General features: G+C 32.6%; 3 protein-coding genes across 4 annotated transcripts; 1 reads left to right on the top strand and 2 right to left on the bottom strand.

Annotated features, from left to right (window-relative positions):
- Positions 1-2607: 2607 nt before the first annotated feature.
- LOC110640522 (protein SENSITIVE TO PROTON RHIZOTOXICITY 1) lies at positions 2608-5275 on the top strand. 2 transcript variants are annotated; one of them, XM_021791850.2, is made up of 2 exons: positions 2608-2792; positions 3525-5275. In XM_021791850.2, the coding sequence occupies exon 2, from the start codon at positions 3568-3570 to the stop codon at positions 5143-5145; it is 1578 nt and encodes a 525-aa protein (XP_021647542.2). In that variant the 5' UTR covers positions 2608-2792; positions 3525-3567; the 3' UTR covers positions 5146-5275. The 2 variants fall into 2 exon arrangements, with proteins under 2 accessions (XP_021647542.2, XP_021647541.2); XM_021791849.2 differs by having other exon boundaries at positions 2612-2806.
- A 2098-nt stretch (positions 5276-7373) lies between these two features.
- LOC110640521 (FHA domain-containing protein PS1) lies at positions 7374-11236 on the bottom strand. The gene is made up of 7 exons (XM_058131347.1): positions 10813-11236; positions 10317-10534; positions 10113-10193; positions 8539-10023; positions 8305-8440; positions 7804-8195; positions 7374-7723 (listed from the first exon to the last, which is right to left on the bottom strand). The coding sequence occupies exons 1-7, from the start codon at positions 11123-11125 to the stop codon at positions 7475-7477; spliced, it is 2874 nt and encodes a 957-aa protein (XP_057987330.1). The 5' UTR covers positions 11126-11236; the 3' UTR covers positions 7374-7474.
- A 1204-nt stretch (positions 11237-12440) lies between these two features.
- On the bottom strand, positions 12441-14317 carry LOC110640514 (GRAS family protein RAM1-like). The gene has a single exon (XM_021791838.2). The coding sequence runs from the start codon at positions 13924-13926 to the stop codon at positions 12541-12543; it is 1386 nt and encodes a 461-aa protein (XP_021647530.2). The 5' UTR covers positions 13927-14317; the 3' UTR covers positions 12441-12540.
- Between the last annotated feature and the right edge of the window lie 13317 nt (positions 14318-27634).

Below are 27634 nucleotides of genomic sequence, written 5' to 3'. Positions count from 1 at the left end.
TATTATTGAATAAAGATAGAAATTTTGCAATATGGAGACTAAATCTAAATTTGCATTTAAAAAAAAAATTGTTTAAATATTTTTATTTAATTTCCTAGATTTTATTTTTGTATTTTCTTTATTAGGAAACAATTTTTCAAATTATTGCCTTGATTACTTGGGTATCTAAGAGAACTGATTAATCTTTTGGCATATATAGCTTGTTAGAAGAAAGAATACAAGTAATGAAGAAAAGGATTGTGTATTTTTCTGTGTCTCATTTACAGAGATATTACATCTATTTATACATGAGAATATGAACTAATTTGGACAAGAATAATAATTGCTATAATTATGCTACACAAATCTCCTATAATCATGCTGATTGCTGTAATTATGCTAACATAGCTTGTACTATTTTTTTGAAAAAAAAAAAAAAAAGATAGGATGAGGGGAGAAGAATGTGGGTGTAGAAGGGAAGAAATTTGGAGAGAGAAATAAAAGTAAATGGAAGAGAATTAAGACAGTTTGGATATAAAAAAATAACGAAAGGGATTAGAAAGTGAACGAAACTAAATAAAAATAACTAACAAATGTGTTTCAAAATATAAGAATCAATTAATTAGTTTTACTAAAATAGAAAAACTAAATAATAGAGAAAAATAATAATTTTCCTTTAAAAAATACATTAATTAATCAACGTATTTATATTCTATTTACTCTTTAAACCTTTTAGATATTAATTTAAATTTCATTCAATCCTTATAATTTGAAAGACATAATTATATAGTCTATTTATTTTTCAACTATTGAACTATTTAGTCTCTACAATAGTAATATCTCTCTCTTTTGAATATATTTACTGACAAAAAACTTAATTTAAACCATATAAAGTAATTAAAAATGATACAAAATAAAAATATAAAAATTAATTAATATATTTTTTAAAATAAAAGAATAAATAATTAATTTTATTATAATAAAAAAATTAAATAATAATTTATTAAAATAATTATAATATTACTGAAAAAATATAATAAAATTTATTTATTAAATATATAAATTTTACGTAATTATATATTATATTCACTATGAATCCAATCTATGCAAAAAAATGCTAGAGAAGAGAGCGAATGAAGTGTTAATATAGAATTTAGTGAATAGTTATCAGCGGCATGATGTCGTAGTTGACGTTATGTATATGAGTTGACCTTCTCTTCTTTTTATTCCTTAAACTTGGCGGTGGCGTAGTTTCCTTGTAACCTTCTTTTTATCAAAGAAACTCAACTCCCCTACTTCAGCCCTCCCCTAGTCTTTTTTTTTTTCCTTTCCTCCACCTATTATTTTTCTATTCAAAAATCACTATCGTCCATTTTATATTCACTAAATAATCACAAATTATTACATATATTGGTCTTCAAAATTTCAAAGGAAAATAATTATTATTAAACTTTTGTTTAGTTTTTTAATTTTATAATAAAAATAAAAAGAAATTAAATAAATGAAAAAATAGAAAATCTAAATTTTCTTTGATTTTTCTCTTTTCTTTCCCTAATTATTTTATATTATACTTTGTCTAAACTAAGTAATTATAGAATTTCATATATATATATATATATATATATATATATATATATATATATATATATGAAATTCTATAATTACTTAGTTTAGACAAAGTATAAGTAATTTATTATGAAAATAAAATAAATTCATATTTACTATTCATTTTTTTAGCCGTAAAGTAATTAGTTATGAAAATTTTATTAATTTTTTAAAAAATAAAATTTCTTTAAATAAAAAAGTATATATAATTTTTTTAAAAATATCTAAGAGATGAATTATATATGGTAAATGTTATTAAAAAAATTATAGGAACAAGTTAGGTTTATTAAATATTATTTATTAAATTTTTTAAAAATATTACATATGTTTTCTTACATGAAGAAATTTTATTTTTTTATTAAATTAATAAAATTTTTGTAATTAATTACTTTAAAAAAAAATATTTTATAAAAATCTCATGAAATAAAATTATTAATTTTTATAAAATTAAGAGTTAATTCAATTAGTAAGACTCGTTTAGAGCCCTATTAGAATGATTCATAAATTTTGAAATAATAATATATCCTGAATTTAAATTGAAAAAATCTCTCACTTAAATTTTACATTGTAAAAAAAAAATAACGCATTTAAATATATTATATCTTATATTTAAAATGTAAGAAAATTTATTTAAAAAAATAAATAAGAGCAACTATGAAATCAAATCAAATTATGAACAGTATACCCTTGATTTATTGTATGATTTGCTTTTTTTTTTTTTTTTTTTAGTTAATTGTGTATATCAAATTGTTTGAAGTCCAAACATGCAAAAACCGAGTGAAAATGCAAATAGGAAAAAGATCGGAAGATGCATTACACACACAGATAGAGAGACATATGTGGGATCCATCTTCTACCCAACCAACCCCCACCCCCCCCGCCCCCTCTTCCAATCACCCCTCAAAGTTGTTCTTGTCTTTTTCAGTCATTTTTAGCAGAACAAAAAGCTGCATAACACAGCTATGATTGACTTATCAACGGTTCTGATTTAATGGGCTGCATCTGTCTAATCAGAATGACAAATCAACGGTATTGGTTGATGGGATTGACTATCTCTTTATGACACTTGCCAACACTCTATTCTTCACGGTCACAGAGGCTGCTCATATATTGATTCAGTCCCACTACAAATTTTCTTTTTCATTCCTCTCTCTCGCTTTGTTTCTCTGCACCCAACTCAAGATGAACCACCCTGCATCTGACTCAAAGTAATCTTCAATCTGTGAGACTTTCTTCTCTTCTCTTCTTTTTTCTGGGAAGTGTTGCTATTTTTTTCTCATATGCAGATGCTAAATCTTGTGTTTTTTCTTGTTATTTGTTCTAATCTTTTAGCTTTTGATTGTGGGTATTGTACAAGTATTGAGATTTTTTGATGTTTACCGAGTATTTAGATGATATTTGGGATTTTTGGGTTAGTCATTTAATTAAAAAAAGATGAGATTTTTAGCATGATTTACTGTTGGTTTAGTATAGATTCTACCTGAAATCTTCTTAAAAAGAGAATATGGGATTATTAAGTAAATTAATTTTTTTTTTTTAATTTATGATTGAGCTTGAAATGGTTTCTCAGTTAAATTACAAAATGAAATTTGGGATCTTCAAACTTGTCTCCAGGAGGCAGAAGTAAGGGTTTTTATTTTATTTTGAAGTGAGAGGTTTGACTTTAGAGGGTAAGAGGTCGCTGGTGTTTCTTTGACTTTGGGGTTGAGGGATGTTGATTGCCTGATTAAATTTGTTGATGAAATATACTGTGCTTGTTTTCTTAATATGATTGAAGGAATTCCCTTTTTTTTTTTTTGGTTGGTTGAAACAAATTGTTGTTTTGGCCATAAAAATGGGAATTACTTGTTGGTTAATTTAGATTTGGGTTGATTACTTGTCTTCTGGACTTCAGAATGTTTCTGCCAATTTTAAATTTCTAATTCCTGTTAAAATTACAGGTTTGATTAGCCTTGAGACTTGATACTGAGAAAGGACTTGATAATGGATAAAAAGGACAGGCTGTGCCAAGAAACATGGGCAAAATCTTCATCTTCTGGTAATGAATTACCAAAAAACATTTCCACCGAGAAACCATCTTTTATCAATTTCAATTTCAATTCACAGCAATATGAGCAGAAGTGGGAAGATACCTCTATCTTTGGCAGTAGGACTAATTCATCTTTCCAAGAATTCAACCCACAATCTGAAACCCAATCCTTACTTCCTTCCAACCCCAATGATCATATCAAAATGGCAGATCAAGAAAATAGTCAAATTAATGAGACACTTCAAACCAACAAAATCCCAGATTGGGATCCAAGGGCCATGCTCAACAATCTCTCTTTTCTTGAGCAAAAAATCCATCAATTACAAGATTTGGTGCATTTGATTGTTGGCCGGAGGGGTCAGGTTTTGGGGCGGCCAGACGAACTGGTAACTCAGCAACAGCAGCTTGTAACTGCTGATCTCACTTCAATTATCGTACAATTGATCTCTACTGCAGGTAGTCTTCTTCCATCTGTGAAGCATACACTTTCTGCAACCACTACTCCTGTTGGACAGCTTGGGGGGATTCTTTTTCCCTCTGGGACAGGCATGAATAATAGTGTACAGCAACAACATAGTAGTGGAAGTAAAGTTTCTGATCAGTCCAACCAGATGGATGTTACAGGTAATTGTGGGACTGAGCAGAACTACTCTATTGAAGAACATGAAATGAAAGATGAAGAAGATGCTGAGGAAGGAGAGAACCTTCCGCCTGGTTCCTATGAGATCTTACAACTAGAAAAAGAAGAAATCCTTGCTCCACATACTCATTTCTGTACAATATGTGGGAAAGGGTTCAAGAGAGATGCAAATTTACGTATGCATATGAGAGGTCATGGTGATGAGTACAAAACTCCTGCTGCACTTGCAAAACCCAACAAAGAAGCCAGCTCTGAACCAGTGCTCATTAAGAGGTATTCATGCCCATTTACTGGTTGTAAGCGGAACAAGGATCACAAAAAGTTTCAGCCTTTGAAGACTATTTTGTGTGTCAAAAACCATTATAAGAGAACTCACTGTGACAAGAGCTACACTTGCAGCAGATGCAACACGAAGAAATTCTCAGTTATTGCAGACCTCAAAACTCATGAGAAGCATTGTGGCAAGGATAAATGGCTGTGTTCGTGCGGTACAACCTTTTCAAGGAAAGACAAGCTTTTTGGGCACATTGCTCTCTTCCAGGGTCATACGCCTGCTATTCCTCCTGATGAAACAAAAGGACCAGCCGGGCCATCTGATAAAGGGGATGAAAATGAAGTAGCAAACAAGGTTGGAAGTATAAATTATAGCTTTGGCTCAGGTGGTGCAAATGGAACTGGGGCTCAAAATGTAATGGATGTGAAGGGGGGTGTTGATGATCCTGCTAGCTATTTCTCGCCATTGAACTTCGATACTTGTAATTTTGGTGGGTTTCATGAGTTCCCTCGACCTCCATTTGATGATTCAGAAAGTTCCTTCTCTTTTCTTATATCCGGTTTATGTAATTACAGTCAGAAAACTGGAGGGGAATCTAGTTCTAATAATATTCAATGACGTTTCTAGGTATTCTAGTATTTGCTTGCATAAGTTATCCTAGGTTTCTGATTGATGTTACATTTTAATTGGAGGTGTCTCATGTAATTTCATTAGTTTAAATAAATGTACTTCCTTAGCCATTCATTGATTTTGTGGATTGTGGTTTCATGTATGCGTTGAAGAATGAAGATCAACCCATGATAGCTCTCATTGTTCTTTCTTTCTTTATCTTCTATTTCTTGTGGTTCCTTTTTCAGGCTTGCCACTTCAAAGAATTCCCTGAAAAAAAAAAAAGCCCTCTTGTAATGAAGATGCTTTCACATCCAAATTAGAGGCATGGCTTAAGAACAGGGGATATCATACCAAATGTCAAGAAATGCTATTGGACTTGTAATCTAATAGCAGAGTTCTCTCTTCACATAGGATATTAGGAGTTGGAACCCTGTATCCATAAGTGCTCTGATTAAAGAAAAAAAAAAAAGACACCTTTTGCATTATGCATTGAAAAGTCAGGATTTTGCAATCAAACTGAAATTTCACAAAAATGATTAAGATTTAGACAGAGGAGGATGGGTTGCACGTTTGATTAGATTCATTGATACTTGTGGAATATTAAGTGCATGATAGCTACTCATGAAATTGTTAGATGATCCTTTGCTAGACAATCCAAACCCAGCTCATCTCTGCAACTGCATGTATATGAAAGTGAAGAGTCTCTGTTTATATAAGCCAGGCTCCCCTGAGCTGCCGAGCCTTTTTTTTTTTAAAATTTTTTTATTTGTTTTAATAGCTCTTTTATTTTTTGTATTTCTTTAACTGAAATAAATGAAAAACATTAACCTTGTCTGGTGGGGGTAACTTAAAACTTGAAGTTTTCATAAAGTAAAAATTTAATTTGTTTGGTTAGCATTTTATCTCAACTTCTTGAAAAGTTAAGAAAGCGCTCTGAAAAATGAACTTACCACGAAGTAAATAGTTTAAACTAAATAAGATAGAACACAGAGAAAACAATGTATTTGTTCAATGACTTTCAATGTGACAAAAATCTACCCTTCTTGTTATTTAACTTGTGAGGATTAAATTGTTCATGATTAATAGTGATTCACTTGCTTTGCAGGATAAAGGGCTCTATCTATCACTTTGCTGATTCTTGTTTAAAGGTATCTCTCTCTTTTCTATCAATAACATCAAATCTCTTGGGTTATTTACGATGAGGTAGCCAATTTATTACAAGCACCTTAATATAATTAATAAAGAGTAAATTATTGTAATAGTTATTCAACTTTAATTTGTCACAATTTATTTATTGAATTTTAATGTTGTAGTAGGACACTCTTGAATCAGACTGAAATTATTTGGATCAAAATCAAAATTGGTTTAGGTTAATGGTTTAAGGCAAATTGGAACCAAACCAGCTATAGGGGGTAATTAGACTGAAATCAGATATTCAAACAAGTTTGGCCAATTCAATATATATACATATATATTGAAAAAAGATAGTGGTTTTAGAAGGGCCATGTTGATCAAATTATTTTCTAATCAAAATTGAAATCCTCAAATTAAAACTGAACTAAAATTGAATCGAACTAAAATCAAAATGAAATCAACTTGATCACAGCCAACCCTGAAACAGGTCATGTTCAGGCTTATTATCACTTGATTCAGACAAGAATCTAAAATGAGATGCAGATAAAAGTCAAAAATTAAAAAAAAAAATCTTAATAACACTCTCATTTTAAAAAATGATCCTAAAATTGAATCACATCAAAGTTTTTAGCACATTTTTCATTAAAATAAGGGAAAAGTACCACGTAAGAGTACCCTTAAACCATAACAAATGAAAATGAAATAACAAAAATATATATGACAAATTAAAGTACTGTGATTAATTATAATGTAAAATTTGAATGCGTATATTAGCACAATTTACCTAAATAATAACATTAATTAATTTGTATCCATTTTTCTGAAATACTTGTTTATTGAATTTTCAATAGTGAGTCACTTCACATGCGTTGGTTGGCAGGATTAAAAGAATCTTCCAAGGTATCTCCCTCCTTTGGTATTTACAGCAACAGGGACAGGAAAATGAGAGATTGTTTATGAAATGTTTAAGAAGAATCTGAAGTCTAAAAGAATCTTTGTCAATTTGCAAACGCTTCATTGCTAGTTTTTTGGTCTTGTATGCAAAAAGAATGGTGGCTAAACTTAACTATACTTGGATAGCATTGATGGAACCATGAAAATAAATTTGAACTTCTACTTTCTATTTCAGTTTTCTTCAAAACCAGGCAAAACAGTTTGATCAAATGAGAAGTACAGATCATATTCATTAAGGAACATTGTTTTAACGAATAGACTGACTCCTCTGCTGCCCATAATGCGAATTGTAAAGCAGAATGAGCTTCAAACCTTTTGCACCTTCTCCCTTTGATGATTTCTTTGAGGGGCTCCAGTAATACTTTTCCTGCAACACTACATCATCCAAGACAGACCAAGTCTGCCCTCTAGGAGAGCTGTCTGCCCACAAGAACCTCTCTGAGAAGGGGTTCACCAGACTGTCTCGGAACTCCTGAGCTGTCTCACATATCAAATCCTGAAGCCAACAACAAAGAATATTTATGATAGAGACGCTGACAATGGAAGAGATTGCTAGGAGAGATTTAAGCATGGTACCTCTGCCTTGGCTTTGATCTTCAGTGTAACATCGTTGCTAAGAAAGACGAGTTGTCCATCAATGTTCATTTTCCTATAGGAAAGAGCACAATCTAGAATATGGTCTTCTGCAGTTGGTGAAACGATTTCCATTAAGCTCCCACGGGCAGAAAATGATGCCGAGCTTGTTATACCAGATTGAAACATCCCACAACTTCCTTCACTGAATCGAGACACAGGAGAAGCAGGCGGGGTTGGTGCAATTAGTCTTCCATCCTCCACTGAGCTCTGGACATGAATCCACCATTTTGTATTCGCCATACAGTCTTCTATCCATTTTAACACCAACGATGCCTCTGTCGTTCTCCTGAACAGGCTACCATGCCTCTTCAAAGAATCCAGCTCCCTTATCACTGGTAGCACAATAAAGCCATTGATGATTGTTAGGAATACTTACTGATAGGAATACTTACTGATAAAGTGTAGCCTAAAATGTCTACGGAACAAGAGGCATTTTATTACCAATTCTTGGAATGACTAAATGAGTCCCCTTAAGACCTTGTAAAAGCTGTAGTGACTTCCTTGACTCCTTGTCTAAAAGAGATGTGGTATCTACTATCATAGTCCATCTCCTCCCTCCATCTCCAACAGAGTTCATCTGAAAACAACTTCAGTTATATGAGAACAAACGTACATAGAAGGAATGAAATACTTTTATAAATATCATTTTCAAATTACAGAAGTAGAATTTGAAACCTTCTTTTGAGTGCAGCTAATAGAATTGCTGCTTCTTGCAGCAACACTAGGCACTGAAGCTTTGGATATGCTCTTCCCTGGGGAATTGGCAAATAATGATTGTAATGGAATCCTCTCTAATCTTCTTTCCTTCAGAACCACGTCTTCTTCCAACTTCACTTGCTTCCTTGAGGTAGGCCTAGCTGATTTCCTTTGAAGAACTTTAGGTGTCTGGTTCTCTTTGTCTGAAGAGGCAATCATGTCTTCTTCTTGTACAATGTTAGGGCTAAAAGTAAACTTCGAAGATGAAGATCTGCACAACTTGGATAATTGAATATCTTCTAGTGTGCACTTCATTTTTGAGGCCTTCAGTGAAGTATTTGGGGTGTGATTCTCCTTGTCTGGAGTAAAGATTTCCTCATCCATTGCTTCTAAACCCGAGAAAAGAGCCCTTGTAATAGATTTATTTTCAACATCCTCCTGATTCTCCCATTCAACATCAGCATTAACATAAACCTTTTTGGTTCTTCCCCTACTCTTACTTGTTTGAAGCTCAAGAGGAGTAGCAGGTTTACCCCTTCTTGACCAAATGCTACGCGAGCTTGATTTTTTCTCTGATCTGATAGGGGGGCTCCTTAAGTTCTCTATGTTCTCAACTGCAGGGAAGTTGGATTGTGGGGTCTGGCTTTCCTTGCTATCTACAACACCAGAAAGCATTTCATCAAGAGGTAAAGATGAATTCACAGATTCTGTTGCAAGGAGTGGTACACAGTAGCAGTCACTAGTGAACTCATTCTGTACATAGTCTTTCCTTGAAGGATAGTCTTTCCTTGAAGGACTTTGGTTTTCCATTTCCTCACGTATTTCTGTGGCTGCAGGGTCATAAGTTTGTGAATTCAATATTCGGTTTTCAGCTCTGTTTTGTTCTTCAAAAAGTGGATGCAAAGCAACGAGAGGTTCTGGAGTCTGGTTTTCTTTGTTGAATTGTTCATTGTTGTCCTCCGAGAGATCTGTCCTGTTCCCAGATTCTGATGGAGAAGTTCCCTTTTGCTCGTTGCCTTTCCTCAACGGGATTTGATTTTCAGTTTCTTTCGGTGATTCTGAGGCTGAATTGGATTCTGCTTCTGCAACAGATAATGAAGCATCTCTGTTGGATTCTAGCTCTAATCTTGTCCTGGAAATGTCCGAGTATTCTTCTTCCAGTATTGCTTCTTTAGCAGAATGATATTCTGGGCTCTGGTTGCATTCATAGAATTGCTGACTCAAGGTCTGAAAAATAACTCCCTCAAAATTGCTGGGGCTCAATTCATAAGCATTTCTAGGTTTGCCTTCTATTTCTTCCTTCTCATTATGAAAACAAGGATTCATGACTTCGGGCATTAATGGTGCTGATGGGATAGCTTTCTTCACAATCAAGCCACAATTCTCTTCAGGAAATAATGAGACAATACATTCCAAAATTGAATCCACAGATTGAATTTCTCCATTTTCATTGGAATTCATGTCCTGCACAGCACAGGAAGTACAAGGAAAAAAATCAATTAAATGTTCTGAAGCATTTCCAATGTTACTGCTATAACCAAAAATGGTCTCACCTGATAAGTTTCTTCTGCTGTTCCTACCATTAAGTCTTTCTCTTCAGCATTTTTACTTTCAGTTGCCAATAAATCTTCATCCTGTGCAATACCAATTTAGAGAACATTTCAACAAACAACTTAGTTCCTCATTTTAATTCCAACAGCAGTAAAATTCACACCTAGCTGACTTCTTTTTTCTAACCTTAGCATGAAATCACTCACCTGAGATAGGCTTTCTATATTTTCCTCTTCTTTCTCTTCAGTGATTGCCAAATCTGCTGCTGATACGAAGGGGTTTTCCATGTCATAAGCACTGCTCAAAGGAACCCAATGAAGCCTGTAGACTCTGGTTGAGCCACCAACCCTTATTGTATCACCCTCATTCAGCTCTACACGAAACCCTGGTTCAATCTTGTTCTCTGAAACCCAGGTCCCGTGGACTACGGAAGAACCCGAAATTCATAAGAAACTAATAAAAAAAAATCAAACCCAATTGGATAGTAACGCAAGAATCCATCAAGCACAAAACGCCATAAAAGAAAACTCGATTCTACTAGGATTCTGACTATAAAAATAGACAAGTGGATCAAGAACCCATTATAACTCAACTGTAAAGAACTTTCAAGAAAAATGAAAAATAATACACCAGAAGTAGAAAAGCCATTAAATTAAAATCCAATAACAATCGAGTATAAAATTCACGCCAAAACGAAATTACCAGATGATAAATCAGTGACAAAGAGCTTCTGTGCAGAGGGTATTGAATTAATTTGAAAGTGGAATCTGCTAATGCTAGGGTGCATTAACACAATATTGCAATCTGGGTGTCGACCAACAATCAAGATCTCCTCACTTTCTCCATCTGGGCTCTCCCCATTTTCAATGCCGGCGATATAATTAAGATCCAACGATGGTGAAATTGGTTTGTTGATGAAAAAGATGTTCTTGAGAATCACACCGTTCTTTAGAACCGTAAAAAGTGGTATCTTTCTCTCCTCTTCTTCAGGATTTTTCTCTTCGCAGCTACCCATTGTTGCGGCTTAATCACTCTCTTTCTTGATTTGTAGGGACAGAGAAGAGGGGAAAATTGTTAGCTTTTGAGTGAGACAGAGAGAGGATAGGGTTTTTATATGGTTTCTTACTGAGGAAAAAAAACACTCACACAATAAGGTAGAGGAAATTTTTGGTGGGATTTTGATTTTGAATTTTGTTTGAAAAAGGTAACCGTTATAACGGCTATTTTCAACAAAATTGGAAATTTTTGTGTGTGAAGTGGCATGGGATTGTGGTTAATGATATACAAATTAAATCTCAGGATGAACTTAATAACTATTAAATATTTATATATAAATTTATATATTTATTATTAATTTTGTATAAATATTAATCTAAATAATTAATCTAACAGTTACAGAACTCATTTGTGTATATATATAAGATCAAATTTATATTTTATGTACCCTTAAATAATGAGATTTCAATATAAATATTAAACTCGTCAAATATAAAATTGACTTTATAATAACTATATTTAAATTAAAAAAGTTTATCTTGAGTCTATTTTGTGTGATTGCAATTAATTAGGCTTCTTTAAAAGTGATAAGAAAAAGTTGGGCCCATGGACCATGACCACAAATTGTGTATCTCCATTGCTCCAAATTACTGGACTGAACCTGAAAAGCATTTACCCACAATAGTTGAAGTGATTACAAGGAAGTGACTTCGATTTTCTCCTCTCTCTCTCTCTCTCTCTCTCTCTCTCTCTCTCTATATATATATATATATATACACACCTGATGAGTTCAAAGAAGGTGGAGCATTTTCTAAGTAGGTAAAATTCACCATCAAGTTTGGAAAAAAGTCAAGTTCACTCAAATTAAAGTGAGAAGCAATCATATTAATTCAAAAGGAGAAACTCTATTCACATTATTAAGGGTTTATTTCACATTTCTGTTAGAATTATTATTGAAAATAATTTTTTTTAAATATATTAATTAGAAAATATTAAAAATTAACTAATATAAATTTGATATATTTTAATTAAAAGAACACAAATAATTAAACAATATTTTTTAAACTTTTTTTTTAATTATCTAATGTTAATATATATTTTTATCTGAAAAATCGTTTGTTTGATATGAAATTCAATGTTAAACAAAGCCTAAATTATTTTGAATAATTGGTTTGAAAGAGTATTATGAATGGTATTAGAAATCCTATCACATATGACATGAATAATAAATTGAAATAACAATATTAGTTAAATTTTTTTAATTGATATCAGTTCAGTCGTTAACTATAGAGATAATTTAGAAAATTAATGTTAAAATTGCAATATCTTTAGGATGCAAAAGAAAAAAAAATGGTATCAAATTGAATTATTTGATTGAAATTACAAAAATGATGAATGTGTTAGAATAGAATAGATTGATCTCTAGCTATCATATCATAAACAATGCCATACAGAGGCAGTAAGTAAACACCTATCTTGCCACCCTAGAGAAATAGCTCTTCCATCATCTCTTTCAAATACTCTAAACCCACTACTACTGCTCCCTCCATCAAATTGAAGAGGGCTATAATGGGTCCTAATTTTCAAAAGGAGCTTGGCTTGAATCAAAGATTTTGAGCTTAGTTTAATGCCTGAGAATCCATGGCTCTCCATCCTTCCCTTCCATGCTTCCATCTTCTCATATCTTGGACAGTTTGAATCAGTATCATTACATCTGTCATAGTTGAGCCTGCTTTTGATCTCTTTTCCAAGATGGTTCTTCTCTATGCTTAATCTCTCTGAGCTCTCTAATGGAAGGCAATCTTCTAAAGAATCAAACATGGCTGCAAAATAGTGCAGGGATTCCATGAATCTTGATAAGAAGCTTCTTGTGGTTCTGCTTCCTTCTTGCTCCACCAAGACAACAATGGAAGGGTTAAGTGAATGTATTGATTTTAATGTGTCAGATATCTTCAAAAACTCATTCAAAGTATTCAAATGAGAAACTAAATTCACAGCAACTGTTTCATTCTTCTTTTTCCTTGGGTTGATCAGCTTGGAGCCTCTCAACAACCCTTGAAACTCAAACACCAGATTACGAAACCCTTTTGAGAAGCTAACTAATCTACTCTCAGTTTCTTGCAGCTCTTCTAAGCTTCTTCCATAACTGGTTATTTGAAGCAATATTCGATTTCCACTAGTTGCCTTTTCAGAGAGAGATTGAATTAGAGAAGGCCACTGAAAGCCATATGAGACATCGAAATCGATAACGTGCAATGCTCGGTTATTGCTTTCTTCTTCCTTCTCAAATGCTTCTATTATAGCCTGGTTGGCGGTGAAATGAGCAAACTGGTAGTAAGGAGAGACACGATATAGATCTGTGAAAGCCAAAAACTCTTCTTCACTTGTTGGCTCCTTCATGATCATACCGTAGAAGGGAGATTGTCGGGTGAGAAGCCTAGCAGACAAGCCATCCGCAAAATAAGCAACAACCCTTTCTGCAGAGTCTCCGGTTAAAGACACACTTTGGTATAGTTCAGTTAAATTCTCCAAAGCTGTGCCTAAATTGTTCTCATCAACAGCAGTTGCAGTAATGAGAAGTAAGTGGATCAAATGAAGACCTTTTCCATCTTCAGCCACTCCTTTCCTTTTGTGATTTGGTTTTAGCATTTGTTCTCTAATTTGGAGTAGCCTAAAAATCTTCCCTTCACAACCTTCATAGGAGTTCAATGGATTGAAACAAGATCTTATCTTCCTTTTCTTTTTCATGTCTCCACCGGAATCTGTAACAATTGCCAGGCTAAGATTCAGCAGCTCATCCTCCTCTAAGCCTTCCATCATTTGTCTGCAGCTTGAGTGTATAAGAGAGAGAAAGAGAGAAAGGGAGACGAATTAGTAAATGTAGCCAGTGAAATTAGGACAAGAGAGGAGGAGAAAGATATGGGTTGGGATTTTATTGAAGGATTGAAGGGAATAACTCAAAAAAATTCTATTCTGTCCTTACATGGGAATAGGACACACAAGAGGGGATTTTTTTAAGAAATTATATTCTAAAATTTTTCAATTTTTTTAAAATAATTTAACTTTAACAGATAATTAAGATAAATATTTTTATAATATTTATTCTTCAGAATCAATGTCATAGGTCAAGAAGACACATTGAAAAATTCCATAATGCGAAAGAGGGACGCTTTGAAAAAACAATGAGCGGATTTGTTTTGAGGCGCTTTGGCAGTTGGAAGGTTGCATAAGAAGGCATATACAGTCGACAAAAAACATGGGGGAAAATGGGGAATCAAACCTACCGTCCTCCAACACTTGTCCTTACTTTCTTTTTCTGGATGCTTTTTCTTTGCCAAAGTCCTGTCGTCATCTTCACTGAATATTTTTGGAGCACGTATACTTAGTTTCTTGTATAGAGATACTTCATGTATCTTTTCTTTTTTATATTTCTGTCATACGCTATTATAAATCAGTTGTTGCATATGATGTATACATCTCCCAAGTAATTTAATATAGGCAAATTATATGACCCATGAATTGATTAAGTGTTTGATTCATAGAGTTGACAGCGTAAGAAGAATCTTACTTTATACATCCAGCGTCCGAGGAGATTAATCTTCCATCAATTATAAAATAAAGATGGGATACCTAATAAATACACCTAAAAATACAGATTATATATCTGAATCCTAGCTAGAAATCTAGGGTTTTGTATGAGAAACGAAAACCACTTCAATTCTAATTTGAATTCAGAACCAACAAATTAAAAGAAGCAAACCCATTTATAAACTAAGCTAATTACTTCAACAATTTAAATTAGTATACCTAAACAAAGAAATCCATAACTATACGAACATTTTAATACAAGTTTCGGCTTCCTGTTTTTGGCATTATTCCAGCATACAAGAATTGAATAAAAGAATTCCAAAAAAAAAAATGAATAAAAGAAAATTGGGGTTGAATAATTTGTTGCCTTAGGGAATAAGTTGGCAAGTCATATTACATACATTAAAAAAGCTGTTTGAATGAGTCTGATGATGCATACAATGACATAAACATATATAAATAGATTTTTTAAACCTCAAAAGTCACGTAAAACATGGAGGCTTCGATGCTCAAATTCAAGCTCTAATTTCATGCTTATGCATGGAAGAGATGAAAACAACTAATAATTAATTAGGAAGCCCCAACTTCGTCTGCAATGACAATGCTACTTATTATTATAAATTTTTATTATAATTGAAGGTGATATGTTTTCCTATACACATGAAGTTGACTTATGGCAAATTCTTGAGCAACCTATCAAAGATTTATAAACCCTAAAATTAATCTCTCTCTCTATATATTTGTATGTATGTATAGAAGGATATGATCCGTTAATTAGGTGGCAAAGATTCCTGAATGGGTGGCAACTTCAGCCATATCCAATATTTCCAAAGAGAGATCTTTCTTACTTTATTTCTTTTCTACGTTCAAAGAAGTTTAAAAAGTTTGAATTATGACCCTCTGAAGCATAATATGAGAAAAATACTTAACTATAAAAAACTTAAATGCTAATTGAAAAGATCTTTCATAACATGAACGTACACGTTATACATGTCTATAGAGCTCTAAGAGATTAGAAACACATTAAAAGAAAATTATGTAAGGTTGACAAACACTACATGAGATTTTATATATTGCCCCTGTTATCCAATATAGAATAATATATGAAATAACAAACGAATTACAAAGTAACACTTAAAAAATAGTTATAATTTGAAAAAAAAAAAAAAAAAAACTGTTTTCAACATATAGATAAAATTGAATTTTATAAGATTCGCTTATACATATATGTATTATTATTTGGCTTGGAATAATATAATTTCAACTATGGGCTTAGTTGTCTAAGTTTTGCGAGAATTTGTAATTTTGCAAAAATGCAAGAAGAAGAATTTAAAATACACAAACTATGTTAATGATGAAGTTGGAGAAAGAACGATGTTTTATAGTGTGAAAACAGCATTGCAACGGTAGAAAAATTGAACGAATTATATGGATAAGTTTGTAAAGCTACTTTTTGGAGAAGAAAAAAAGAATGCAAGAAAGAGTCAAGAGATAAGTTTTCTCCATGATTACGATCTGTTTGTCGAAAAAACTTTTGCAGAGTGGAAGAACAATATATAGTTTCAACTTTTTCTCCCTTTCTGGATCCTAAACTAGCTACATCAATGTGAACATGTTTTCATTTCGAATATCAGTTAAATTTAAATAATTCTTTTAAAAAAGAAAAGATGGCAATAGTTAAATCTTCTGAAAAATATATAAAAATTGATCATATGGATTGGATATTAGAAACACTAAATATTAGTTTGTAATTAATAACTTATAAATCCAAGATGATATATAGATATGGGTATGCACGCATAAAGGATGTATGAAGGATTTTTCTTACATGCCCTTCCACTGTGGACAAAAACACATGAATCACAAATGAATGTGTCTTTAATTTGTGGTAGATTGAGTCTAGATAAGAATTTTTCATACATAAAAATAATGGCCGGACCTTAGTATAATACGTCAAGAACTAACAACTAAATAAATCTAAGAACATAAAATAAGATTACCCAAATAAGCACCGTTCTATCATATAATAAACATGGAGGATACTATAAATACAAGGAACAGGAATATAAAATTGGGGGCGGCTGAGATTACAAAGAAATAAGCAGTTTTGTCCTATACTTAGGGTTTATGTGGTTTGAATATTCTTACAAAGGTTGATAACATTTTTTTTAAAAAGATAGATAGATGCTTAAAAAAAAAGAAAGAGAAAAGTTCTATTCTTCAATATGAAAGTGGGATAAAAGATTGAAGCGTTTGGCCTTGAGTGGTATTGATAAATATTCCTTATTGATGAAAGGGTCATTTTCTTACCAAAAACCATTTTGTCCATTTTCGTTTGTGTTGTGGAGTGGAGAGATATGGGTATGAGTCATTCTTTCATGTGGAACTCATCAGGTTGTAATGATGATGATAAATCTTAATCATCTTGCAGAGTTGGGTTGGTAATGGCCCCTATTGATGACTTTTTTGCTCATTTTCAAAGCATTGATTTGGGAATTGAATTATGAAACCAAACTCATCCTTCAAATCAATGAGAAAGAAATACTTACAATTATTATGGTAAAGATTATAATTTTCAACGTGAGAGATTATTCAATATTTCTTATGTAAATGCATTCTTATTAATAGTTATATAATTAAGATAATGTTTTTCTTATTTTATAGAGAACTCGTATTTTTATGAATAGGAGAATGAAAGTATTTTAAAAGGTAAACCATAAATGATCTTTTAATATTAATAACTCTCAAGTTCTATTTTCATTATTTTTTTTATTAAAATGGATTTATTCATAAAAGCCTTTGAAAAGGGCAAAGAATTACAAAGCATGGCCCACAGGTCAAGAAACAGAATCCTAGTTTAAGTTCTAGTACCCAAGTCTAGCAAGAACACAAGGCCCAGGGTCCAAGCTAAGGAAAACCTAGTACCAAAAAAACAAGGGGTAAGGAACTCCAGCATCAAGGAATGCACTAGTGTCGCTCAACCAATGAACACCCAACCGAGAAGACATGTCCAAATGGTGACTAAGCAAAGCATAGACCACTTCACCAAGAAGAATTATTGTGTACTCTTTGAGCATTTTTTTTTTTATATATAAATAATGGGTTTTACTCTTAAAAACATGGAAAAGATGAAAAATTGTGTTTAAGGAAACACTAAAAATTAATGTCCTCAGTATTAGTACTCTTGGTGTATTGTATAATTAGGCATTCACCAAAGCATAGAAGGGGTCCCTCATCCAAGAAAACGCACCAGCACCAAGCCAAAAACTAGGAAACCCTAAAATTGATCATATGGATTGGATATTAGAAACACTAAATATTAGTTTGTAATTAATAACTTATAAGTCCAAGATAATATATAGATATGGGTATGCACGCCTGAAGGACGTATGACGGATTTTTCTTACATACCCGGTCCATTGTGGACAAAAACACATGGACCACAAATGAATGTGTCTTGAATTTATGATAAATTAAGTTTAGATAAGAATTTTTCATACATAAAAATAATGGCCAGACCTTAGCATAATACGTCAAGAACTAACAACTAAGTAAATCTAAAAACATAAAATAAGACTACCCAAATAAGCACCGTTCTTGTAACACCCCTATATTCATCGATTGATCTTCGATTAATGATCTGATGTTCTAACCGGACAAGCGGATAGGATGTGAGAACCATAATTAAGCCACCTAAAAAAGCCATAAATAAAAATAAATAGCAATTATATGAAGGTAAAAAGAAAATAAAACATAAAAAGTTAAATGAACTAAGGCCACAGCGATGGGTGACCATACCGGGAAGTGGTTGCGAGCTCAGTCGTTACCCTAATTTCGTGTGGGACCCTGTCACACTACAGGTCTAGGAAAAATTACGAAGCTAGGGGAATTGTGAAAACCATAGAAAAGAGTTGAGAACAACGTCAAATAATTAAATCAGGGTTTATGGAGCAATACAGTGTTATTGAAAAATCGGATCAGATTGGTAAGGGGCAATTTGGTCAATTCACCCTTAGAGTGACTCTTAGCCTAAATGTCCATTAAAATGTAGGAAATTAAAATTATGAAAGATTGATTAAAAGTAAGGAGGTGTAAGGAAGAAAAGAAAAAGGAAAAAGGAAATTCTAAATTTTTTTAGGGAATTATGACATAATGCATGACATAAAAAATTGATAATTTTTAATTTTGAAAATTGTAGATAATTACTTACAAAAGTGACCAATTAAAAAAAAGAAATGAAATTCAATTTTTAAGTTGAATTATGACATCACCATGACACAATAAAGGTCATAATTTTTAAATTACAAATTTTAGGGATAATTATCATTTAAAAGAAGATAAAATGGTTGAAAAATGAAAAGAAATAAAAGGGTCTTCTTCTCCAAAAAGGCAGCCAGCTCCCTTGTCCCTCTCTTTCCACCATTAACAACACCACTAAGCTCCCATACTCTCAATTCTTCCATAAATTTCATGCTAAATTAGTAGAAAACATTCAATTGACACTTGATAGGAAGAATTGAAGCAAAAGAAATAAGAAAAAGTGAAGGGATTTGAAGATTAGGAAAGCTTCACAAGAGGTAAGCTTTCTTTCAAACTTAATTAACTATGTATGTGTGGAAATTAGTTTAATTGCAAGGAATTAAATAGGGAAAAGATGAAAATTATGCTTGTTTGTGGAGGTGTGAATTTTCGACAGCCATGGAGTTGACAGAAATTGATGTGTTTTAATCCAATTAAAGATGTATGCAAGCTTAAAGGATTAGGTAGATGTAATTAGTATGTTTTAATTTCATGAATTATGATGATTGGAGAAATTAGGGTTTATGGCAATTAAAAATTTAGGAAAAAATTAGGGATTTTGGGAATTGATGCAATTTGACCTAATTGAGACTTAAAATGGTCAATTGGTGTAAAATAGAGTGCGTTTGAATGGTTAGAATTGGAATGGAATGATGAATGTGTAAGGGGTCAATGTTGGCAGCTTGACCCTTGCCCATTCAAATGAGTATAACTGGAATTCTGTTACTCCAATTGGTGTGAGGCCAATTGAAGATGAAAATTAAGACCCAAAGCAATAATTTTCATGTAGAAACCCTACCCTAAAACTGACCACAAGTTGGTCTAAAAATTGATTCAATCCGAATTAGGTACCCTGCCCCTGTACAGAATTGACCATATGAACAGTACTTGTTCAAATAGTCATAACATGGTGTAGAAAGGTCCAAATGACCTGATTTTTATACAATTGGAAAGCTATGACATTGTAAAACAACTTTCATGAAGAACACAATCCCAAATTCTGATCAGAACCAAATCAAATTGCCAACTAAAATTGGGTCACCTAAACTACCAGAATTCTGAAATTTGGCCAATCCGGCCAGTTATAGTTAAATGACCATAACTTGAGTTACAAAACTCTAAATGGAGTGATTCAAAAAAGGGAATTAAAGCTAAAACAATAAGGAACAACTTTGATGAAGGAAATTTGACCAAATTTCCATTGTAAAAAGTCCAATAGAATAGTAGAACTAAGTGACCTAAAGTTGAAATTTTGGAATTTCCACTTAGGTAATTTTGAATTTCAATTGGCAATCAATGCCAACACATTTGTAACTTAAAATGTGGTATGTGAGTGTAATTAGAACTAGTATACCCCTTAAGTATGGAAAAAGTCAATATTTTAACTTGAATAGTGAAGTGTATAGTAACCACAAATACAATAATTACAAAGAACCCAAAAGTTATAAATCTTAGTGGATAAATTAAGTATACAAAATTTAATTGTTAAATTTATTAATTAGAAATAAATTGAACAAATATTGAAACATTCTAGTTATGTGTTTCAGTGGGAAATGAGCCCTCCCAGGAAGGAGGATGAATTGAACCAAGACAAGCCTGGATAAGAGGTTTGTGCACAACTAACTTATTTTTATATTTTAAATTTATAATGGGTTTTGAATGAACTTGATAATTGTATTTTCTCTTGTGTATAATAATTTTAATTCATTCCATGACTTTGTATGATTTAATTATGTTTTCTCCTATGCATTTAAGGATTTATTGCATGATTTGAGAATTATAAATTGTGAATTGTACATTTGAGGTATTGTTAATATTGTGCATGAATTTACAATGATTAAATATGTTTAGTGATTTGTGAATAGAAATTATTTTGAATATGATTTGAAACCACAGTTGGCATGGCAATGTGATCGAATTCCTATTTAGCTTGTCTAATGGGATGAATTGAATTCCTTCTCTAGCTGAAGTGTTGAGGTGTGTGTTGTTAGTAGTATGCCCTAGAGCATATCATTTAGTATGTATCTTGTACATATTTTATTAATAAATGGTATTTCTACTTTTCTGTTTATATAATATATTTATGTGTAATAGAAAAGGTCCATTGATATTTCGTTAGAAATATTATTCTTAAGTTGTTAAGAATATGAGTGACAATATTTCTAGCACAAAGTATCATAAATAGGTTCACAATCGAGGATACTTCATAATAAGGACATGACTTATCCAGAAAGATTGTATTCATGTTTGTTCCCAAGTTATTTATATGAGATATAAATAAGATGGAATGGTGAGTCTCATACCATATAACAAACATGATAGGCACTTATAAATGATAAGTAGGCCGAACCAGTGACACTTATGACAAGCACATGGAGTTTACTCTTGTCAATGTTTTGTCATAAATCATATCAGTGCATATAATCTTTAGACCTGAGATAGCACAGTTATCTTGTATATAGGTAGTTTGAGTTTGATCTGCTTTCATACTTGTACTGTATGGGTATATGGGCATGTGTTGGCTCCTGCTAGTTATATATGGAGGTAGGTGTTGATCAAGATGGAATCTGTTCCTCTAAGTAAATAGAGATAAAATCCTATGTTCATTTAATTGTTCTTGATGTTTCAAGTTCCTGGCCAGGACAGATAGATTTATTCAGAAAAGAGTTTCTGATGAGAAAAATCTTTTAATCAAGAACTGGAATTAAAAGAGAACATAATATTCATAGCAAATGGAGTTTGACATAAACCATGACTCCAGCTTGAGTTGGGATTTTGTAACAGAGAGATTCTAGTGCATGGTAACATATGATTATAGGTTCATTTAAGGTAAATCTTATTACTAATTGGGTGGCCATGGCATGCTATGCTAGGTGTTAACCATGGTCTATGAGGTTCATAAAATGATTTAGAGAAATCATTTATGGTAAGAAAGAGTTCTGATGATATTAAGAGTTGATATCATGTCTCATTACCAATTAGTGATGAGCCTAGTAAGTCATACACATACACAAGTTATCACCTATTTAAATATGATTTAATTAATTAATTAAAGAGTTTAATTGATTAATTAAATAGGTTTGGTTTGCAATTAAATTGCAAAGTCCCTAGCATGACTTGAAACCAAATCTAGATTATTGGATGTGTAGTATAAATTAAATTTATATTTAAAGTGTTTAAATATGAATTTAATTGATGAGAAATTAATTAATAGAGATTAATTAATTAATTTATATTTGATATAAATTAATTAGAAGAAGAAAATAATTGTTTTGGGTTAAGAACTCAAAATTAAGACACAGGGGCATTTTGGTCATTTCACAGTGTGACACGTGGCACCATGAGATGGTGACACATGGGATTACACATAAGCTTTCCAAATATTTTTTAATCATGTAAGATGATTAAAATCAAGATTAAATATAGGTTTGACACTTGGCACAATGTGATTGGGTCACGTAAACCTAGAGCTAATCAAAAGGTGACATGTGGCTAGGGTTTAATGTGTTAACCTAGCTATTTAAGTGTGGTTATGAAAAGAAAAAATAACCAGCAGCCTCTCCTCTCATTTGTCACGCCACTTTAAGCCTCTCCAGCTATTTCTCTTCATCTCTCATCAATTCAAAGAGATTAGCCATCAATCTCTTGAATTAAGAACACTAGAAATTGTTTCTAGTGTCCTGTTTACATCTCTAATCTCTTAAAAGGCAGAACTTGAATTTCTAATTAATAGAAAAAGCTTTAGAGGCTGTTCAAGGGCTGCCATAGGTGTTCTTGGTGTGGACAAGCTAGAGGGACAACATTTGGTGTCCTGAAGACGAATCTCAAAGGCGCAGACACGCTGCAGTGCATCAAGAGGTTAGTGTAATCGTTCTTGATTTAATCTAGGGTTCTAAAATTAATCTGATTAATTTTAAATTCTTAAATGGCAAATACAGATCAAAAAACATATTAAAAGAGTTTTAATATGTTGTTTATCATTGAAATCAAATAGATAAAAATAAATCTTGCATGGTGCATGTGACCCTAGGCGAAATTTTTTTGAATTCAATGGTATAATCTTGTGTTTTTCACGCTTCCGTTCCTTCAATTGGTATCAGAGCCACTATATTTGCCATTTAGATTGTTGATTATATGATTTAATTGTGTGATTTGATCATGAGATGATTGATTCATTGCTGGTTGGATCAAGAGGTGTGGCGGCACACATGGTGAAGCCACCATTGGTGGCGGCAACAATGGTTCCATGGGTGGTTCAAGGTTTGGCTTTTAATTCTGCAATTGTTGTATGATCTAAGGCCTATTCTTTGACTAATTAAAGTGTTTAATTAGTTGTTTTAATCACACAATTAAATTATGATTCAAATCAGAATTTTAAAAATTGTTTGAATGTGATTCAAATCTGAATTTTAAAAGTTGTTTGAATGTGATTCAAATCTGAATTTTTAAAGTTGTTTGAATCATATTTAAATCTGATTTTTTAAAATTGATTCAATAAAATTCAGATCTGATTTTTAAAAAAATATTTGAATGTGATTCAAATCTGATATTATAAAAAATGTTTTAATGTGATTGAAATCTGAATTTTTTATTTTGTTTGAATGTGTTTATTATCTGTATTTTTAAATTTGTTTGATTGATTTTCAATTCTGTATTTTTATTTTTATTTTATTCATATTCAATTGTGGATTTTTAAGTTGAATATGAGATATTCAATTTAATTTAAGTATGTATGTTTTATTTAATTGTTAAATAGTGATATGCATGATGGATGATCATGGACTATAAAAGACCAATGTGATTGGATTTATTTCTTTTATGTTTCTTTGGGATTGTAAATTAATTAATTTATTTTAATTTATTTTGGGCATGTATTATTAAGTTTGTAATATTTTTGGGTTGTAATTTCATTTATTTAAGTTCTTGTAAATTCGCCTTAGTATGCCAAGGATTACTATGTAATATTGGATTGCAAGAAGTTCAAGGAGGTCAAGAGCATTGGTGGGACCAGTGGGAGGAATTCAATATCAAGTGTTGATTATGTACTCCTTCAGCAACTCTTGTAAAATGAATGAATGAAATGCACATAGGAATGCCCTGATTCAATTCTTGGTGGCTCAGAATTGAATCCCTTAGAAAGTCCATGATTATACCATATTTACTGCTTATCCATGAATGCATGAGATGTATGGGAATGTATGCAATTATATGATATATGCATGCTAAATGGATAATGTGCAAAGTGAGACCTTAATAGTAATAAGGATGGCTATAAAATCTTCCAAACAAATGATTAAGTTGGAAATGCTATAATTAAAGTAATTATAACATAAGCCCTCCATTGGGGCAATTATTTTAAGAAATTTTAAATAGTTGCATGAGATGCAATTAATTTAAGAGATTTTCTTAAGAATAATTGTTAAGCATGAGATGTTGTAAATATGTAAATGGTTTGGTGGCCAATATTGGATGTACCTGAGGACATTAAAATTATTTGCATAATTCTCGACTCAATGGGATCAACTTAACTAATGCAAGATAAGTCAATAATGGATGTACCTGAGATTTTGAGCATTAGGGGCTAGGTAAAGGATTGAACCTCACATGAGATGTGATGGACAAGGAGTTGCTCACTTATAGTTTATTGTAATTCCAATAATGGATGTACCTGAGGATGATCAATAGAATTATAAGAATTCAATCACCCACTAGAAATCCATCCAACTAGGATGTTCGTTTTCTACTCTGAAGTGTAGGATTCGCTAAGTTAGTGGGAGGACCAATTTGATTAAAAGACCATAATCATTTTGGTTAATTACATGATACATTTACTAATTAATCTGGTTATTTTCTGCAGTTAATTTTATGATAAAAATGAGCACAAAACAACCACCACCATCCAATATCCTTACAAGCATACTTGATCACAACAGGTTGAGGACCTAATCATGCGATTGGCTAAGAAATTTGAAACTTGTCCTGAACCTTGAACATATAGGATATGTTCTAGATTCAAATGTTCCTGGTCCCTTACCTCCAGAGGCCACACAAGAGGAACATGAAACTTTGGACAAGTGGAAGGAGCATGATATGAGAGCTAAGTGTTACATGCTTGCTTCCATGAGTAATGAGTTACAGAAGCAACATGAGAACATGCAGAGTGCGAGTGAGATCCTCCTTCACCTACAAGAGTTGTATGGTGAGCACAAAGAGAATGCTAGGTATGAGATATCTAGACAGCTATTCCGTATGAGGATGTCTGAGGGACAGAATGTTGGGAATCATGTCCACAAGATGATTCGGCTGATTGAGCAGTTGGAACATCTTGACTTCAACATGGATTTCCAACTACAAACGGATTTGATCCTTCAGTCCCTTCCTGAGTCTTTTGGAAATTTTGTGACAAATTTCCATATGACTAAACAGGAATGCACCTTAGCTGGTTTACTCAACATGCTGGTTATTGCCCAAAAGAATATGCTGGGCAATAAAGGAAAAAAGGTAGCTTTGGTTGCATCTTCTTACTGGAAAGTCCAATAAGAAGAAGGGCAATAAGAAAAGAAACCTCGATTCTGGTCCTTCCAAGAAAATAGCTAAGCAGAAAAGGAAGACTAAAGTCGATGGAGGCAAAGGAAAGTGTTTCCACCGCCAAAAGGATGGACCTTTGAAAAGGCGCGAGTATCTTGCTTCTCTGAAGGACAAGAAGGATACACCTTCGGAAGGTATGTCCATATCTTGTTATTTAGATTCTGATGATACTCATAGTTCATCTACAGCTTGGGTTTTAGATACTGGTGCCAGTTCTCACATTTCTAATGATATGCAGGAACTAGCAAATAGTAGCGACTTGCGTTCTCAAGATATTAGAGTCGGATTGGCAATGGCTCAAGCGTTGAAGCTTTAGCCATAGGATCTAAATCTTTTTACATGTTTGGACATGTTTTGTGTTTGGATAATATTTTATATGTACCTGATGCTTTTAAGAACATCATTTCTATATCTAGTTTGACTAGAAATGGCTATGAATTTCAGTTCACAGATGATGTTTGCAATATTTATTTTGGAAATAAATATGTTGGTTCGGGTTATATGAATGATGGTCTTTATTATTTGGATAATAATGACAAACACAAATTGAATGCAAGTGATCTAAAAGAATACAATGCCATGGTGAAAACCAACTCAAGTTCAAAATATATTTGGCACTTAAGGTTATGTCATGTTGCAGAAGATAGGATTGCAAAAATTGGAGAAAAATGGGGATTCTATCCTCATTGGGCTCTGAGCCTACTCCAACTTGTGAATCTTGCCTTCAGGGAAAAATGACTAGATCACCCTTTGTTGGACAAGGGCTAAGAGCTGAAAATATTTTGGAGCTAATACATAGTGATGTATGTGGTCCATTTAAAGAAATGGCTAGAGGGGGTTTTCATTATTTTATTACCTTTACTGATGATAAATCAAGGTTTGGGTATTTGTATTTGATGAAATACAAACATGAATCTTTTGAAAAGTTCAAAGAATTTAAATCTGAAGTAGAAAATCAAACAGGAAAGAATATTAAAGCTCTTCGATCAGATCGTGGAGGTGAATATTTGAGTACTGAATTTGATGAATACTTGAGAGAGCATGGCATTGTTTCTCAGCTGACTCCTCCAGGAACGCCACAGCTGAATGGTGTATCTGAAAGGAGAAATCGTACCCTATTGGATATGGTACGTAGTATGATGAGCTATCTTGATATGCCAATCTCCTTTGGGGATTTGCATTAGAATCGACTTTGTATATTACGAATAGGATTCCATCAAAATCAGTTTCTTCCACACCTTATGAGATATGGCATGGAAGAAAACCAAGTCTTAAGCATGTTAAGATTTGGGGTTGTCCAGCTTATATCAAAAAGATGAACACTGATAAATTGGAGACCAGATCAGAAAAAGGTCGATTTGTTGGATATCCAAAAGATAGTTTTGGATATTATTTTTATTTGCTTACTTCACAAAAGGTTGTGATAAGTAGAGATGCCACATTTCTTGAACAACAGTTTGTTCAAGAAGGAGGCAAAGGAAGGCAAATAGAGTTAGAATTGGAGAATTCGACCAACCAGCATCGAGATGGATATAAATCCATCTAGTCAACCTATACCCATTGATGAAACATCTACGATTGTTCCTCGTAGAACAACTGTGGTATCTCACCCACCAGTGAGATATGGTTTTCTTCATGAAGAAGAACAAGAGTTGTCTACTCATGAAGAAGTAGATCATGGAGATGATCCACTTACCTATGAAGAAGCTATATCAGATATAGACTCTTCAAAATGGATTGATGCTATGAAATCCGAGATTGATTCCATGTATAAGAATCAAGTTTGGGATCTTGTTGACCCACCTGAAGGTATTATACCTATAGGGAACAAATGGGTTTTCAAGAAGAAAATTGGTTCTGATGGAAAGGTAGAGACCTATAAGGCAAGGTTAGTAGCGAAAGGGTTTCGCCAAAGGCAAGGAATAGACTATGAGGAGACTTTCTCACCTGTTGCCATGCTTAAATCAATTAGGATTTTATTAGCAATAGCTGCATACTATGATTATGAGATTTGGCAGATGGATGTCAAATCAGCTTTTCTCAATGGATACAT

The sequence above is a fragment of the Hevea brasiliensis genome, chromosome 12 (genome assembly GCF_030052815.1).
Source record: "Hevea brasiliensis isolate MT/VB/25A 57/8 chromosome 12, ASM3005281v1, whole genome shotgun sequence".
NCBI classification, from domain to species: domain Eukaryota; kingdom Viridiplantae; phylum Streptophyta; class Magnoliopsida; order Malpighiales; family Euphorbiaceae; genus Hevea; species Hevea brasiliensis.
The sequence above is the reverse complement of the archived record's forward strand: the minus strand, read 5'-3'. Positions and strand labels throughout refer to the sequence as shown.